At 47.1% G+C, this 18,951-nt stretch overlaps 1 protein-coding gene across 9 annotated transcripts in view; it reads right to left on the reverse strand.

Moving 5' to 3' along the window:
- ZNF496 (zinc finger protein 496) overlaps positions 1-18,951 on the reverse strand; it is a 35,728-nt gene that overhangs the window by 3,101 nt on the left and 13,676 nt on the right. For 8 of the 9 annotated variants that reach the window (XM_011383776.2, XM_011383775.2, XM_023525192.1 and 5 more), the window contains 3 exons: positions 5,809-5,941; positions 5,337-5,441; positions 4,303-4,416 (listed from right to left, as the gene is read on the reverse strand). In XM_011383776.2, coding sequence (XP_011382078.1) covers positions 4,303-4,416; positions 5,337-5,441; positions 5,809-5,941 — 352 coding nt within the window. The remainder of the gene's footprint in view (positions 1-4,302; positions 4,417-5,336; positions 5,442-5,808; positions 5,942-18,951) is intronic. The other variant, XM_011383777.2, reaches the window with a different exon arrangement.

Raw genomic sequence — 18,951 nt, forward strand, 5'->3', positions numbered from 1 at the left:
ATCCATCAGAAGACAAGGGTGAGGGGGCTGGGGAGCAGGTAAGACCGGAAGATCTGGGATTTTCTGTCTGCCCACACTGCACAAAACGAGTATTCTCAAGAGAGCACCAAGGGCGTGGCTGACCACTACAGCTCTGACCAGCATATCAGAAACCGGCAGTGGGGATGGGGTGACCGGGAACAGCCGCAGAGGACAGTCTTGTTGCATGGCCTGGCCTCCATAGGAGGCCAGCTTTGTTTTAAAAATCCTATGTGAGCAGAAATGCTGCCAGACTGGACTAAGGACAGACAGGACGTGCTGAAGAACAGTGGTCAGATGTCTGGGGTTCTGCAGAAGGCCCACAGTGCTCACTGGCTGCAAACACACATTGTCCTGGGAGGAAAGGGAGGTGGCCCTGAAGGCAGCTTAGGGGTAGCTGAGCCAGGAGGTCAGTATGAAGCCCTCAAGGCCCGTGCGCTTGGAGCTGCTGGGTGTCTGTTACTTACAGCAGGGAGTCCTTCTCCTTAGGGACCTGTTCCTTTTTGAAAGGAATGTTGTCCTGTGCCCATCCCACTAATGTTTTGGAAACACACAATTTGATGCTTGGGGTCACAGGTTCACAGTTGGAGAGGAATGTACCCACAGCTGACTACACTATTTAGCTGAGATTATAGACTTAGGGTTGAAGCTGGACTAGGCTGCAGCACTGGAAGCTATTGAGAAAGAATGAATGTATTCTGCATGTGAGAAAGACGTGAATTTTGGGGAGCAGAGGGTGGTGTTAAGGGATGAATTGCTTCCCCTAAAAATCCATGTTATGTTTAAGTCTTAACCCCAAATACCTCAGAATGTGACTATATTTGGAGTCGGGCTCTTCCAAGAGGTAATTAGACTAAAATGAGATCTTTAGGGTGGGCCCTGATCCATCTGGCATCCTTACATAAACATGCAGAGATGGCCTGTGAGCACTGGAGGGGTAGGGTGGGGGTGGGGGGAAATGGCCTTCTACAGGCAAGTGCGTCTGCCCACTATGCTGACACTTTGAGCTCAGACTTCCAGCCTCTAGAACTGTGAGAAAATCACTATAGTACGTATGGGGTGGCATCTCTCAATCATATCAGCTGAAGCGACCAAAAATAGATGCAGAGTTCTTGAAAATGGGGGACTAAACAACCAACAGTGCTGTCGTGAGCCAACCCTGCAACACTGAAGGTTGCCTAGTAGACCAGCTAGCTCACAGCTGTGCCCAGAACATCAGAGGAGCAGGAAAGCCAGGGATTCTGAGTCAGTGGTGGTGAGTACAGAGGAGGTGTGGGGTGGGATAGGTCCCACAGTTGGGGAACGGGGAAGAGCTGTGGGTCTGAGTGCTCTTGTGTGCATTAAATCATGTAATCCTGCATAACCCCACAAGGCAGCTATGATTTGTCTATTTTAAAAGAAAAAGAAATTAAAACAGAGAAAGTTGCCCAAGGCTTCAGGGAACTGAGCCCCATCAGAGGAGTGGGTGCTACCCAGACTGGCAGCAAACTCTTCAGAAGGACACTCTGCAGGCTGGAGGGGCCGAGCAGAGAAGTGGGGAGGACAGGAAGGCAGGTGTAGAAAAGCGGGATGACAAGGCATTGCAGAATGTATACGTTAGGAAGAGGATTTCTTGCAAGACATAAAAGCAAAAAGGAGACTAATAAATGTATTTACATTGCAAAAACATGAAAGAGAAATTTATGTGCTGAAAGACACAAAGTTTAAAAAAAGAAACACAGAGGAATTATGTGCAAATGACAGACCATGGATTGAGACTTATAATTTTGATTTCATAGCACAGGTGATGTGTGGGAAGAGACGGCCCAAGTGTGGCCCCAGGCCAGTGACCACAGCACGGGTGCCCCAGGGGCAAGACAGAGATGCCACAGCACCCATCACGGGCTGATAGCCCGCGTCCCCTTGAAAATGCGCATGCCCGAGGTCTTATCCCCAGGTAGGGCCTTTGGGAGGTGATTAGGGTGAGATGCGTCTTACAGGTGGGCCCCATGCTGGGAAAAGCATCCTTGAAGAGAAGAGACACCGGAGCCCTCCTATCCCACACATACTAGGGAATGGCCGAGTGCGCGTGTGGCGAGGGCAGCGTCTACCGCCAGGAAGGGCCTTGCCATCAGACTCTGCCAGCGCCCCAGCCTCACCTTCCCCACACCTGAGAGGAATTGTCCCTGTTCCAGCCGCCCCACCCATGACTGCTGCTGTGTCATCAATGAGGCCGTCTGTCTTGGGGGGTGCTTATGACCACAGCACAGGTCAAATGAAGACCTTGCCCTGGCACTTGGGACAAGGACATATGCAGACCTTGTCCAGCGTGAAGGGGAAAAGGCAAAACCAGAAACAAGTCTAAGCAACAGGAACCACCCAAATCCCAGAGAAAACACAAATGAACACGAAGAGCATCCCTCTCCGAGCAGCAGGGCAGACAGGCACTGATGGGACAGGTGGGAGCATCCTGTGTGAGTCTCCAGGGTAGGGACAGGGACCCCTGACCCACTGCTGGAGTGGGCAGGAGCTACCCAAATAGCAGGGCTTGTTCTCCAAAACCCACACCCGCCCTGTGCTTGGGCAGCCCGGTCCTGCCTTTTCAGAGCAGATTGTCAGAGCCCAGGAGAGGGAGAACATGAGATGTGTGGTGGAAGGCATAGGCCAGAGGCCTGAGTGCACATGAGCAGTGGGCACCGTCACGCTCGACAGAGACGGGCACCGAGCCTGGCCACTCAGGCTGGGGAGGAGCCCTCCTCCTGGATCTGCTGTTGGTTTATACATACATGAAATCCCTTTTGTCTACACACGACATGCAGCAAACACAAATGGTAGTAAGCCCTGCACAGACCTGGGTACAATTACCACACTACCAGGACACTCTTGCCTCCAAAACATTTGCATCTCAGGTAAAAGAGGCTGTGCATGAGTCAGTCCACACAGCTGTGGAAAATCTGTAACATAGTCGGTTCAAGTAAGAACCAGACATACTATTGTATGTCAACTGGAATTGAAAAAAGAATTTCTTTAATAGAAGAAAAAAGAGTGGAGTGAGGGAACCCAAGGATGCTGAAGATGGTCACATTTTAGTCTTTGCCACTGGAGGTGGTGACTTTCACCACATGACTTGGAGTCCAAAAGCCGGCTGCCGTGTGGGGGCAGGGGGGGCCCTCTGCAGAGTCCCTTGGCTCCCACATCCCGCACCCCTGCTAGCCTCCAGATTTTGGCCAGGACCCTGGCCTCCCATGCTCAGGGAAGAAACATATTCCACGTGACCAGCCACATCACATCGCACCAGCTCCAACCCCCAATGGGACAGCCAGGAGGGGAGGGTGTCGAACTGGGGCTCAGCTGAGAAAGATCTTGGGAAAGGGGACCAGCGCAAGCAGCTGACAACCCACGGGAGCGATGGGCTCAGGAACCTCAGAGTTCAATTCCTCTCCCCACCAGCATACATGCATGAACACCAGACACACTATCCACACACACACGTGATCCACCACAGCAGACACTATGCACACAGCACACACTCACATGCACATGTACACATCACATGCACACATTTACACCACACAATGCAACCTGCCCCAATACATCCACATGCATGTGCACACATGCACACATGTGATCTGCCACAGGAGACAGCACACACCCACACGTGCAGATGCACATGCACACTGCATGCACACACACATATGATCCACCACAACCATACACAAAGCGCGCGCGCACACGCACACACACACACACACACACACACACACACACACACGTAGCTGCACATGGACACTCCACATGCATGCACATGCACACACAATCTGCCACAGCATACACCCACACATCACATGCACACACACACCAGAAAGGTGATCTGCCACAGAAAATACTACACACACAGCACATACCCACACGCTTGTGCACACATATATACACCACATGCACACATGTGATCCACCACAGCACATAAGCACACAACCCCAACATGTACAGATGCACATGCACACACATGCACAGACCATGCACACATGATCCACCACAGTAGACATTATACATACAGCACGTACCCACACACATGCAGATGCACACATACACACCACATGTACACATACCACACACATGATCCACTACAGCAAGCATACTGCACACACACGGCACATACCCACACCCATGTGCAATGCACACACACAGCACGTGCACATATGATCTGCAACAGCACACACTGCACATATACAGCACATACCCACATACACGTGTGGACACGCACGTACCACATGCACACCCGCACGCCCTGCAGACCCTCCTCACCTGGGCAGGTGCTCTGAGCAAGCACTACCTGCTGACAGGCTTGGGACTCTGGCACCTGCAGCTCGTCCCGTTTTCTTCTTTCTTCGACCTGGAATGGCTGGAGACTTGGAAAGTCTTCCCAGGGAAGAAAATGGAGAAGCTAGTTTGTTTGTCCTGCAGCTGCAGCGCTACTGGGAGGCACCTTAACAGATGCCTGGCCAGGCCAAGGCAGCCCTGGGATTCCTCAGGTGTTTGTGGAGCGAATGAATTTTGTAGGCCGCTTGGGCTCTGAAGCCAGTGGAATCCACATGGGTCCCAGTTGTGCCCTGTCAACTTGACTGAATATGTGACTGCCAGGCCTATGGTCATTTCCACTCCTGTGGGGGACTTCCAGAGGCCCCAGTGCCCCTCACAACAGCCGCATACAGCAGCACAAAGTCTGCTGCCCTGGGGGGCCCTATGTGCTTGCTACAGGCAAGGACGAGGAGCCACAGCTGATGGCTCTGTGCCACCTCTAGGTCCCAGAGGAGCAGGGCAAGGGTGTGGGGCTGCTGCTGGCACCCTACAAAGCTTTCTCCTGAAGGAGCAGACGCCTTATAGCGGTTGAAAACTCCAGTTGTGGTAACATGGAGAGCCCAGGGAGGGCCAGGAAACGCTGCTGCTGAGCTGGGCTGTTGGCCAAGCCCTGCAGCTGTGCCTGTGTCCTCATACCTGCAAGATATGGTGGGAGGCCTGGATGGGGCGGTCAGCAGAGGGACCGTGCCCAGTGCTCCTTCTCACCTGATCTGTGGACACTATGTGACCTCACCTGTGGAGGCGCCACAGGGTAGTCAGCACAGACCAGGTGCTGCCAACAGCACAGGAGACTGCCGCCTGTCATGGTCCCAGGTGAGGAAGTGTAATCCCCACACGCAGAGGAGTGAAAACCCCACATCCTTTGTGTGACAAGTCGGGGAGAAGGCAAGCCCCATTCTACCAGAGTCTGCTGTGAGGGAAACTGGGGCCTCTGGAGGTCCCCCACAGTGAGCCTGCCCTGCCCCCTGGGATCCACTCACCTGCGTAAGAGGCCTGGGCAGCACCCTTCTCCTGGGGGTCCTGCAGTTCCGGGACGCGTGGCTCATTTTCTTCCTGGGAGAGGTCCAGCTGGGCAGCTGGGACATCTGTTCACAAAAAAGAACACACAATCCTCAGTGAGCTGGAGGGATGCCTAACAGGAGATGGCAGTGACAACCATGGAAGGAAGGCGGGCACCGCGGGCTTGGGGCAGCTGTCAGGCCCTGAGGTTAGAGCCAAAAGTGAAGAGGCCACAGAGTTGGAATGACAGAGCTAAGCAGAGGTGGGAACAAGTGATATTTGATTTTGTACGGGAAGCAACTAGTCATCCTCAGTTACATGAACAGGGACAGGGGATGGTCCATCTGCTAAGTGTCCTCGGGGCCACTGTGTGCAAGTGACTTCCCATCAAGGTTAGGGGTACACAGCAAGGTCAGACACGGGCACCTGGTCTCAGGATGGGGGGAGCCCTACCAGGCGGCAGTGAGACCCCGCAGTCCTCTCCGATAATGAACTCCCCGTAGAAGCCAGTCTGGGCGGGATCTAGAAGGGACCAGTCCTCCTCCGAGAAGCAGAAGATCATGTCTTTGAAAGGGGAAACCCGGTTCTGAAACCACACAACAGGGATACCTCAGTCTGCAAACAAGCTGGGGAAGGGACACTTGCCAACAGCGGGGAGCCAGCAGGGGCCGAGGGCAGAGGGCCGCACCTTAGCCTTCACCTGACACCCAGCTCGTTCCTGTCCCCTGTCCCACCTGCTTGTCCCTATCCAAACAGTGACGCCTTCCAGGTGGCCACACACGTGCAGAAATGTGCCCGCCAGTTCGATGTGGCCCCAAGAGGCAAAGGGGAGCACGCACCATGATGCCAGGCGCTAGGCCTGCCCGGACCATTGATTTCCAGGGTCTGTTGTGCCCATGTGCAATATGAGGTCTGTACGAGCCCCTCTGCATGGCAGCACTGGTGATCCCAGAGGATGTTATCAATAGATATTGATCACAGATACCAATTAACAACTGAAGACGAGCTCTGTGCCCACCAGCAGAGTGCTGATTACCTCCAGAGCCTCCTGCCCCGTGCCACCGCCCCCGCTGGAAGGGCCAGGGCTCCACACTGAGGAGGGAGCCCTCCGCAGGCCCCAAGAAAGGCAGGCTGGGCCCCACGCACACGGTGTTGGAGGCTGGAATGCAGGCAGCTGCACAGCGGGGCCTAGGAACAGACGGGGCAGGGACTTCTCTTACACTTTGAGTCACGGACCATGGGGATGTGTCAAGTTTAATTTAAAAAATGATAGTATATCCATAAAATACCAGGAGACCATAAAAATAAAGATGTCCTTTATAGATCTTTGCCAGTTGAAACATGAAGCCAGGGCCTCAAACTTCCTATAATTAACGGATTGACAGTAACAATGTCATTGAGAAATTATTTACTTTGTAATGATCTGAAACATTGACTTGATAGAATATCTGGGAGAAGTGAAATGTGGAAGATAGAGACTGGTCAAGCTGACATTTCTGTTTGCACTTTCTAATCCCAGAAGAACAGAAACACACAGCACATCTCTACTAAGCATGTCACTGCATATGTGTGTCACCGTACATGTATGGTTGTGGAAACTGTGCAGCATTCTCTGGATATTGGTTTAATAAGGCATATATTTTCTGAAAAGTGACTCAATAACAAAGCATTGAAAACAAAGTTCCACCTTGGGTTATAAAACATAACTCATACAGCCAAACAGAAAGGAATTCAAAATAAAATTTGGAGGAAAGTGAAACCTGTGTCATATTGTATAACATATGTGTTTAAAGAATATCCTAAACACATGCCCTCACACCTGCCTAACTCCCTGGAAGGCTGCCAGTCACTCGTCTGAGTGTCCTGGGGTACGGGGACAGGAGTTGGGGGATAAGACTGGGAAAGGAGTTTTCAATGAATGCCCTCAGGTACCCTGGACTCTTCCTCCCCCACATACACACTTTTTAATTTTTCAAATAAAATCAAGAGATGAGAATTAACACGTATGAAAAGTGTGGAGCCTTCCGACTGTGTGATTTGCCACGTTAACACTTTGCCCAATTGTCACATTTCTCCCTCACGTGTATGGTGGGTGGGCATGTATCCTTATCATCAGACCACTGGGGAGTGGCAGACACCATGATTTGTCACTCCAACAGTTGTCCATGTGAATCTTCTAAGAAGAAAGCTTTTCTCCCACATCAGCATAACTTCCTACAGCACCATGGTTCTCACCCAAGGAGAACTGATTTGGCACCAGAGGACATGTTGCATTGCCTGGAGACAGCCGTTTGTCACCACTGGGGGTGGGTGCTAGGCCATCCAGGCTAGAGGTCAGGGATGCTGCTCAATACCCCACAGTGCCCAGGGCAGTCTCATGGGACAAAGAACTATCCAGCCAAAATGTCACCAGCCACAGTCTAGGCTGCTTTACAACACCCAAAAAAAACAGACCATCGGCTCAGTAATATCCTTCAGGGTCTTTTGAACTACGAAATAGTATTACTTTTTCAAGGAAAAAAATTATGAGCAGTTCCACAGGTGACTGTGACATGAAGTTGATTGGGAATTGCTAGATGAAAGCTTTCTAATGGGCCTCAGAAATCTTGCTGAATATACATTGTCTTTAAATGTCAATCATCATATTTACAAAAGAAATTCAATACCCTATGTTTACATGACAACAGTCATATGCTGGTAGACTCATTTTGTTTTGTTTGGCCCACACCCATCTGATTAGAAAAGATGAGATTAAGTGTAAGCTCCTCTTGGGTCCTTGGAGATGTAGGAAAACAGGCCTGGGGAAATGCACTCTTCTGGACAATCTGAGGAGAATGTAACAGGATCATACCCTGTGACCCAGTAATGCCACTTCCAGGGCACTTTCCTAAGGAAGCTGTCAGCGGTACATGCAGGAGTGTGTAAAGGAATATAAGGCACACTGGTCAGTTGGTCAGCAGAACCCCGTGTGAGTTTCTTTTCATCCTGACACTGTTCTCTAGTGTCTGAAGACTTACCCTGTGTATGGATCATTTCTTTTATTAAAAACTGAAACAAAATATGCTGTACCCACTCTAAGACATAAAAACTGTTACTAGGGTAGTGTTTGCCCAGGGTTTTCTGTGCAAAGGCACAGAGGGTGGGTCACAGGTTTGGAACGTGGTCTCCTTCAGGTCCAGTCCCACTTCTGGTCCTTCCCCCAGGAAGTCTGCAGGCTGGGTCACGCTCAGTGCAGGCCCTTTAACTCCAAGGACATCTGAATGTGGCTTGACTCTCATCTCAGCACTGTTTTATGTTTCCAACGGCTGGAACAGCCTCACAACCCCACCCACACGAGCAGACGTAGGTCTGGTTTGCCCACTTCAGTAAAGTGTTTCGGTTTTCCTAGCACAAATGCTCCCTGACCTGGACGGTGCTGCACTGTGACGAACCCACTGGAAGTTGAAAATATCCTAGGTCGAAAGGGTATTTGATACCAGCTGCAGGGGATCAGGGCACGGCCTGGGATCCTAGCAGACCAGAGCTGTGCTGCCCTGCCCTGCCAGCCCAGCAGCGGGGTGGTCCCCTGCACGTGGCTGGCCTGGAAGGACCCAAATTCAAAACTCGAAGTCCGGTTTCTATGGAATGCCTATCACTTTCCTACTGTCCTCAGGTGGAAAATCTTGTCAGCTGAACCAGTGCAAGTTAGGGCCATCACCACTTCACTGTCGCAAGCTGCCCCAACTGTGTCCCCGACATACACAACAGGAGCACTGGGTAGATGTAGAAGCAGAGCTACTGAGCCCCTGGGGACACATGCTCTCAGATGACGGGGGCACATCCTCACCATAGAGCACACAAACGCTGCCCCACCGCAGCTCAAGCCCCACCTACACTGCCCCGCACAGTGGCCAACACCAGGTTCAGTCAGCAGCCTCCGGGGGAGTGGCAGTCACTGCCTTGGATTCTCTGCCATCAGGGTTTCTTCTTCTTGATTTTCTTTACCTATTTTTCTATTTTCTAATGGGTTGCTTTTCCTATTTTTCAATCAACTTGTTTTAAAATTATAGATATACCTTCTTCATTGTTTTAAAAGAAAGGATAACATTATTTCAATTTTAAAATTAAAAAGACTCTAAATATGTTACAATCACTTTACGGTGGCATGAATCACCAGTAATATCAATGGTATGGGACAAACTGCAAGAAAATGTTTAACAAATTAGTACGGTTATAATTTTGATAAAAGAGCTTCAAAATCAGAAATGTGGTTTTGGGACAAAAATACATTGACACAGAAGAGAAGAAAAAGTCCAGAAACCAACATAAAAATCTAATCTATAAGAAAAAAACAACCCTAATCAATGGAGAAAGGGAAAGATAATTTTTATCCAATGTATCTGATGTAGTTGGCTGACTAGAAATAAAACTAGATTCTGATCCTTGATCATAACATAAAAATAAAAACATTCACGTACCAAAAGGAAAAAAAAACGGCTTTCAGAGACTAAAAATAAACACATGATATGAAGAATAATGGGCAGAGATTCACATAAAAATTATAAATATCTCCAATAATGAAACAACATGAATGAAGTTAAAAGACCAATGACAAACTGGGAACAAATGTACACCATTATGAGCAGCAAAGAGGATTTAAAATATACAGAGCCTTTATAACACAACTGGAAGAGCCTGCCATCTCAATTAAAAAAAAAAAAAGAACCAAAAAAGTAAACATTTTAATTAAAACATATGAAAAACTGCATATTCACTAGTACATTAAAATACTATTATCAATTATTGTTTTGAAGACTCAAAAAGAAAGGTGATGAAATTCAACAATGATCATCTTGTCATCATACGTAAAAATGTGTTAGAAACATTTTAAATACCTTGGCCCAGAAGCCAAAATTCCCACAAACCAATTAAAAAATCCTCTGGAATCTTCAGAAAAGCTACCATACTAATAAGTAAAATTAATGAGGTTGCTGGATAGAAGGTCAGTGTGCCAAAGTCAACTGTATTTCTGTAAAACAACAACAATTTGAAGATGAAATACATGTATATATGTGACCACTTACAATAGTGTCAAAAACCATGGGATTCTTAATGAAAATGTTTACAAAATATGTGCCCCGCCAGAACACTAAAGAACCAACAAAATGAAGGATTTAATATGTTAAGATGTCAATTCACCCCACACTGCTCTGTTGATTCAGTGCAATCCCATACAAAAACTCCAGGAAGATTCTAAAATTCATATGGACATCCAAAACACTCAGAGGCAGTGAAAAGTATTTTGAGAACTGAAAGACTCAAACCACCCAGCTACAAACCTTAGTCACAGCGGTACTGGCACAAAGGGTCAAAACACAGCTCAATCGCAGTTGAGCCCAGATGCTCAGACCTGTGTGGACAACTGATTTTTGACAAGGGTGGAATTCAAAGGGAAAAGGAAAATCTTTTCTGTGAACCTGGAAAAACCCTACACCTCATACTAATATAGGGAGGAGGCAAGAGAACTAAGTGTTAAAGCAAGCTACATTCAGAGACTGCTCCATGCTGACCGGCCTTACAGCTAAGCCAGGAGGACACCTGCAGAACAAAGGGAGATTTCTGCTGGAATTGCTGATAACCCATTCCCCACGTCCTGAAAGGGAAACAGGAAAACAGAGTCTTTAAGTGGAGCCCTATACAAATAAAATCACTCATTCCCTATGGCTAAAACTGGGGGGACTTACGGAGTAAAAGCTGAGAACTTCCAGCAGGCCTTTCACACTACATATTCTTACCTTTCCTCACTGTATGTCCAGGTCAAAGGAAAATGGGTAAATAAGGTCTTTAAACCGTAATTCTCAGAAACTAAGAATGATATTATAAACTAAATTCACCAATATTTGGGGCTTTTTTCCTTGTCTTTGCTTTTCTCTGTCTCTGTCTCTGTCTCTCTCTTTCTGTGCAGGGCTTGCACAACCCCTCTCTCAGGGGAATTTGCTCTGTCTGGCATTAATACCATACACAAAAAATAATTTAAAATGAATCAAAGTCCTAAAAGTAAAACTACAGCTATAAAACTTCCAGAAGGAAATTCTTTGTGACGTTGGAATAGACAAAGATTTGTTAGGACACAAACAGCAAAAATGATAAAAGAAAAAAACTGATAAATTGTACCTCCTTAAAATTAAAAGAGGTCCAATCTTCAAAAGACATCATTAAAACAATGAAAAAGCAAGCCGTAGACTGGTAGGGAATATTCTCAATACACACAGCTGACAAAAGATTTCTACCTCTTTTTTCTTATGAACACAGTAAGACAAGCAACCCAATAAATAGGGAAAATATCTGGACACTTCACAAACAATGCACAAATGATCCACAGCAGATGAAAAGATTCTCAACTTTATTATTTAACAGGAAAATGTAAATTAAATCACAATGAGATACACATTCTAATGGCTAAAATATCTTTTTTTTTTTTTTTTTTTTAATGACAATACCAAGTGATGGTAAAGATGTGGAACAACTGGACTCACTCACTGGGGGCAGGAGTGTAATGGTAAATCACCACAGAAAACAGCCATTTCTCACATTATTGGTCATACATTTACCCTATGACAATCACAACCCTAGGCAATTATCTCAGAGAAATGGAAGCATTCATCCACAAAAAGACAAGCATATGAATGTTCACAGATGCTTCATTCACAACAGCCAGAAATGGAAGCGACTCAAATATGTATCAACAGGTCAATGGATAAACTAACTGTAACACAGACATACAGTGGAATACTACTACTTAGCAATGAATAGGAACAAACTGCTGAGAACACACAGCAGGAATGGTGCATAAAGCACTAGGCTATGTAAGAAAAGCTTGCCTACCACAAGAAACATGCTGTATGATTCCATTTATAACATTCTAGAACAAGTAGGGTGAGTCTACTGAGACAGAAAGGAGGCAGGTATTGGCCTGGAAAATTTAGGGGTGATCAAGATGTTCCATATCTTGACTGAGGTGATGGTTACATGAATGTAGACACTTGTGAAAAACTCTACACTTTACACTTAAAATAAGTATACTACATGCAAATTATAGCTCAAAAATATATTCTAAAAAAATGTAAACACCATTTCAGTGATCATTTTAGTAAAGATTAAAGACAATGTTAATATAAAAAAAAGTTACTACAGAACAATTATTCCCAAAGTTTATATGTTCTATTAAAACCACCTAAGGCCCTTCTGCACACTCAGTGCTGACACACCCATGTGGGGCATCCCACTTCAATGTCAGCCTGGCAGGGACATGTCCCGGCCTAGGGCTGCGGCCAAAACGTGCGACCTGAACCTCGCGGTGAGTTAACCTGAGTGCGGTCTAGTCCACGTTTGGCACTGTCAGCAGTGATGGGCATGGGCACACCAGGAATAAACGTGGAGGGCCAGGCCCACGCAGAGAGACACACGACCCCAGGTGTGTTATTTCAGCACTAAAGTTCCAGAGTGTGATAAGCACATAGGAGATGCCCACTTACAGGCAATGATAGGTTTTTGGAAACTAGGATTTTATGGAAAACGAAATATAAGGAAAGCAATTTGACCAAGGGCTAATGGATAAACTAGACTTAAGTTCCTATGGCAAATTTCTGGTCACGAAAACATCACCAAACTTCTGAATGAAAACCCAAAAAACCTGTCACATTAAACACTGACGTAAAGGTGAGCTGTACACACATTTAAGGCTGAGTAAGAACAAGGAAGACCATGATGTCTGTCTAGCTTGGGGCATAGGAGGGACCCACCCTGGATTGGGTGTCCCCCATTGCAGGGCCATCTGGCCACACGTCCTCATAGGGATGTGGTAGACATAAGTCCCTTCACTACACATCTCTGGGGCTGGGGAACCGGAGTCCCTGGAGAAAACCCGAAGATGTGGGGAGCACATGCGACCTTGCTGGCTGCCCTGGGGAACTGACTCCTTCTCTCTCATCAACATGATAATGAAGGGACAGTGCAAATACCTTGAGGACCTGGTGCACTGTGGTTACTAAGCAACTGTCCCAGCTTTTAGGAAACAGGCCCCTAGGTGTGAATAAGAAGATAAAGGGGCTCGAAGGTCTTCTTCCCATCATGAGGGAGGAATAACCCCCATCACCAGACACAGGTTAGACTCAGGTCAGCCTGGGCCAGCACAGCAAACTGCTAATAAGCTCACCTTCTGCTTGTGTGCATGTGCATCCACCTGCTCACAACTGACTGCCCTGAGGAGTTCAGACCCTTTGCCTCTGTCTTGTCGTCTGTCCATGGAGTGGCGTTAAATCTCCTGCTACCCGCATCCCCTTGCCAGAGGTCACAACATCCCCACACGGGACCCATGGCTCTGCATCAAGCTTTGTCTCCCGTGACCCTGTCTCCTGTCAGGTCCGTGTGCAGGGCCCCAGACATCAGGCCTGAGAGTCAAGAGGTTCCTGGCTCTGACAGGCTCTTATTGAGGAAAAGGTGTGAGGCAACTGGGGGAAGAGGGGAACTGCTCCGCAGATCCTGGGAAACTCGTAGCTTTGTTGTCAAACAGGTAGGGATTTTGCCCCTGAGCCTGGAGGCCACCCAAATCTACCCAGAACTGGACACAGGACAAAGTACAGGGGCCAAGGTGCACGGGGGCATGGATGCAAGGTGGCCCCGCACACGTGAGTGAGCAGGGTGACCAGTCACCCCTGGTGCTGGCACAGCCACTCGGTGTGACACCGAGGGAGATTTTATGTCACATGAAGAGACGCTTGCACTGGGGAGAAGCATAGAAACAGGACCAGTATCTCCAGCATGACCCCAGCAAGGCACGGCACAGTGGCAGAGAACTCAGAAGGCTCCTCACAACGTTCGTGGCCCTCTGACCTCACTGGGAATGCAGGGTGCCTTCATTCCCGAATCCTGCCAGTTTTATGAGAATGGATGAGGGGAGGCAGACATATCCATTTAAGTCCAGGTTTTGGAGGGCACATGGAGCCAACGCCAGGAAGCTCACACCAGGACCCACTGAGCAGCGTGGGTGCGGACCCAGGTCATATGGAGCTGCGCTGCAGGGGCTGGGGATACAGCACAGGTAAACCTAAGAGGGAGCCGCTGCCTCGGCCACAGGCCCAGGGGACAGGCGACGAACTGGACAGTTGGCCACTCTAGTGCGGCCAGGTGCCACAGGACCATCGGGAACCAGCCCTCCACCTGCCAACCACGTCAAGCCTGCACATGGGGGCCAAGCGGCTAATGAGTCCCCTCCCCACCACATGCACACACATGTATTCACATGCGCACACACACACACATATGCCCATGGTACCACCCCCACTCAGGAGCCCCCTTCAGGGACAATGGAGACCACAGTGGGTCTCAAACTGGATGAAAAGACCCACAGGTGTCAGGTGTAAGAACTGTGTGACAAACCAAGCAGTGACAAAAATGCTTTGATGAGCAATGACAAACACACTGAAAACAAGCAAAGAAGCAGTCAGCCTCACAAAGAAACAGTCTCAGTAGAGAGTACAGAAGATGAGAGAGATTCTGGGAGCTGTGAGAGCCCAGGACCCCAGCACAGGCACACCTCGTCGCCTCAGGCGGGTGGACTCCGTTTCCACAGGCTGAAGGTTGTGGCAGCCTTGCCTCCAGCAAGCCCAGTGGCATTTGCTCACCTGTGTCTGCCTCACATTTCAGTGAGTCTCTCAATATTTTAAACATTATTATTATGTGTGCTATGGTGACCTGTGACCAGTATTCTGTTGTAATGGTTTTGGGGCACCACAAACCATGCCCATCAGACGGTGAACGTAACCAACAAATACTGGGTGTGTTCTGACTGCTCCACCAACCAGCCGCCGCCCCCCACCCCATCTCACTCCCTCTCCTCAGACCTCCCTGTTCCCTGAGACACAACAATATTGAAATCAGGCCACTTAATAACCTCGTGATGGTCTCTCAATGTCCAAGTGAAAGGAAGAGTCACACGTCCACTTTAAATTTAAAGCTAGAAATGATTAAGCTCAGTGAGAAAGGCGCATCTGTGGAGAGCTGAAATAAGCTGATCTCTAGGCCTCCTGCACCAGTTAGCCAAGTCGTGAAAACAAAATGAACATTCTTGAAGGGAATGAAAAGTGCTCCTCCAGGGAACACATGACTCACAGGAAGGTGGAGCAGCCTCTTTGCTGACATAGAGGAGTTTCAGGGGTCTGGATAGAAGGCCACATCAGATACCACATTCTCTCAAGTCAAAGCCCCATCCAGAGTGAGGACCCAAATCTCTTCAGTTCTGTGAAGGCTGAGAGGTGAGGAAGCTGCAGAAGAGAAGTTTGAGGCTGGCAGAGGCTGGTCCCTGAGGTTTAAAGAGAGAAATTGTCTCCACACCATAAAAGTGCTAGGTGAAGCAGCACATGCTGATAGAAAAGCTGCAGCATGTTATCCAGAAGGTTCAGCTGAGATAATGAATGAAGGTAGCTGCTCTAATCCAGATTCTCAATGTAGACAACACAGTCTCTATTGGGAGAAGTTGCCATCTGGACTCTCATAGCCAGAGAGGAGTCAGTCCCTGGCTTCAAAGCTTCAAGGGACAGGCGGACTCTTGCTAGGGGCTATTGCAGCTGTGACTTTAAGTCAAAGCCAATGCTAATTCACCATCCCCAAAGTCCTAGGACCCATAAGAATTATGCTAAATCTGTTCTGCCTGTCCTCTATAAATGGAACAACAAAGCCTGGACGACAGCACACCTATTTATGACATGGTTTACCAAATATTTTAAGCCCACTGTTGAGACCTATTGTGCAGGGAAAAAAAAAAAAAAATCCTTTCAAAATATCACTGCTCACTGACAAGGGACCTGGTCACCCAAGAGCTCTGGTGGAGACAGACAACAAGATGAATGTTGTTCTCATGCCTGCAAACACAACACCCAGAAGTAACTTCGACTTTCACGTCTCATTATTTAAGAAATACATTTTGTGAAGCTATATTTGCCATAGACAGTGATTCCTCTGATGGATCCGAGCAAAATAAGCTGAGAAATTTCTGGTAAGGATTCCCTATTCTATATGCCACTGAGAACATTTGTGATTCATGGGAAAAGGCCAAAATATCAACATTAACAACAGTTTGTAAGAAGGTGATTCCAACCCTCATGGATGACTTTGAGGGGTTAAAGATCAGTGGAGGAAAGTGACTGCAGATGTCAAAATAGCAAGAGAACCAGAATTAGAATTGGAGCCTGAAGCTGTGACTGAACTGCTGCCATCTCATGATCAAACTCTGAAAGATAACGAGTTTCTTCTTACCGATGAGCATGGAAAATGGTTTCATGATATGGAATCAATTACTGGTGAAAATACTATGAAGACTATTGAAATGACAACAAAGGATTTAAAATACTACATGAACTATGTTGACAAAGAAATAGCAGGGTCTGGGAAGACTGACTCCAATTTTGAAAGAAGTTCCACTATGGGTAAAATGCTATCAAACAGCATCACATCCTACAGAGAATCATTTGTGAATGGAAGATTCAACAAAATACAAGAAACCGCTGTTGTCTGATTTTAAAAATTTGTCATATTACATCACATCAAAAAGATTTTTCTGCACAGCAAAGGAAACCACCAACAAAACAAAAGAAAACCTACCAAGAACAAAAGAAACCCTACTGAGATGTATCATTCACCAATGATACATCTGATACAGAGTTAATATCCAAAATTATAAAGAACTCATACAACTCAACACCAAAAAAACAAACAATTGATTAAAAAATGGGCAGAAGATCTGAATTGACATTTCTCCAAAGAAGCCAATAGACAAATGAAAAGATGCTCAAGGTCCCTAATCATCAGAGAAATGCAATTAAAACCATGAGGTATCACCTCATATCCGTCAGAATGGCTATCATCAATAAATCAACAAATGGCAAGTGCTGGCAAGGATGTAGAGAAAAGGAAACCATCACACTGTTAATGGGATTGCGTATTGGAGCAGTCACTATGGAAAACAATGTGGACTTTCCTCAAAAAATTAAAAATTGAACTATCTTATGACCCAGCAATTCAACTTAGGTATTTATTCAAAGAAATCCAAAACATGATTTGAAAAGATATCTGTACTCCTATGTTCACTGCAGCACTAGTTACAATAGCCAAGATATGGAAGCAACCGAAGCGTCCATCAATAGACAACTGGATATATATATACATACACCCCCATACATACATATACGTACATGACAGAATATTAGTCAGCCATAAAAAAGGATCATATTTGACATGGACCTAGAAGATATTATGCTAAGTGAAATAAGTGAGACAGAGAAAGATAAATACCATATGACCTCACTTATATGCAGAATCTAAAGAACAAAAAGAAATGAACGAGCAAAACAAAAACAGTCTCATAGATACAAAGAACAAACGACAATGCTATTGCACACTTAATAGACTTTGGGTTGGTATCAACATAATTTTCATATGCACTGGGAAACCAAACACTCTGTGTGCCTGGCTTCGTGGTGGTGGTCTGGAACCAAACCCGCAGGTCTCCAAGGTCTCCTGTGCCGAAATGAGGAATCCAGGGGTGTGCTCCTTGGCAGAATAGACGGGATAGAGAAAAGGACCAGTCGACCTGGAGATAGGAAGAGAAACTGTCCAATGCGAACAAGAGGAAACAGACAAAAACATGCATAGAGTCTCAGGTTCATGTGGAACTGCAATCAAAGAGTAAACTCTGTATCATCGGATCCTCGAAGGAAAGAGTGGGTGGTGCTGAAAATACCCCTGAAGGAACCATGGCTCAAAACTTCTCAGACTTGGGAAAGAGACATAAAGCCACAGGTTCAAGAGGCAGAGTAAACCCCAAACAGACAATTCAAAGAAATCCATGACAAGAGGCATCATAATAAATGTCTGCAAACTAAAGACAAATGAAGAAAAAAACCTTAAAAGCAGCCAGAGAAAAAACACTATCCTCCCTGTAGAATATTCGAAGATAGTCGACCTCTGACCCGAAGCAACGGAGGCAGTTAAGCACTGTCAGCCCAATCCCATCTCTGGTAAAAACACCCTTCCAGAAGGAAGGGGATGAGACATTTGTGTGTGAATCCGAAATAGCGCATTTGCCACCAGCAGACTTACCCTAAAGACCCGCCAAAGGAAGCACCTTACACAGAAAGGAATCAAAGGAATGAAAGAAGGGATCAGGCAGGCCTCCAAGATGGGCTGCTCCACAGGCAAGTACCTGGGCTGAGGGCAAGAGGCCTGCAGGCTCATGGGACACTGACCTCTCCCCTGAAGCATTTTAATTTGGGCCCTGTCCATAATAAGAGTTATCAGCAGAAATGATTTTATAACCTCTCTGAAGGGCAGGCAAATTTCTAATTACTGGACACCGGCTCTCATCCTCATCTTGCAGAGTGACCCGCCCCCACCCCCGAGCCCCAGGCTCCTGAACTCAGCCTTAGCTTTCGTCACACATGCCTCCTTGTGCCCCTCAGTGTTGGGACCTCTCATGTGTGGGGTCCCAGAACATGTGTGTTAGGTCTGGTTATCTTCTCTTGTTAATCTGACTCCTGTATATTTAATTATTAGACCAGCCGA

The sequence above is a fragment of the Pteropus vampyrus genome, unplaced genomic scaffold (assembly GCF_000151845.1).
Source record: "Pteropus vampyrus isolate Shadow unplaced genomic scaffold, Pvam_2.0 Scaffold541, whole genome shotgun sequence".
In the NCBI taxonomy this organism is placed as follows: Eukaryota; Metazoa; Chordata; class Mammalia; order Chiroptera; family Pteropodidae; genus Pteropus; species Pteropus vampyrus.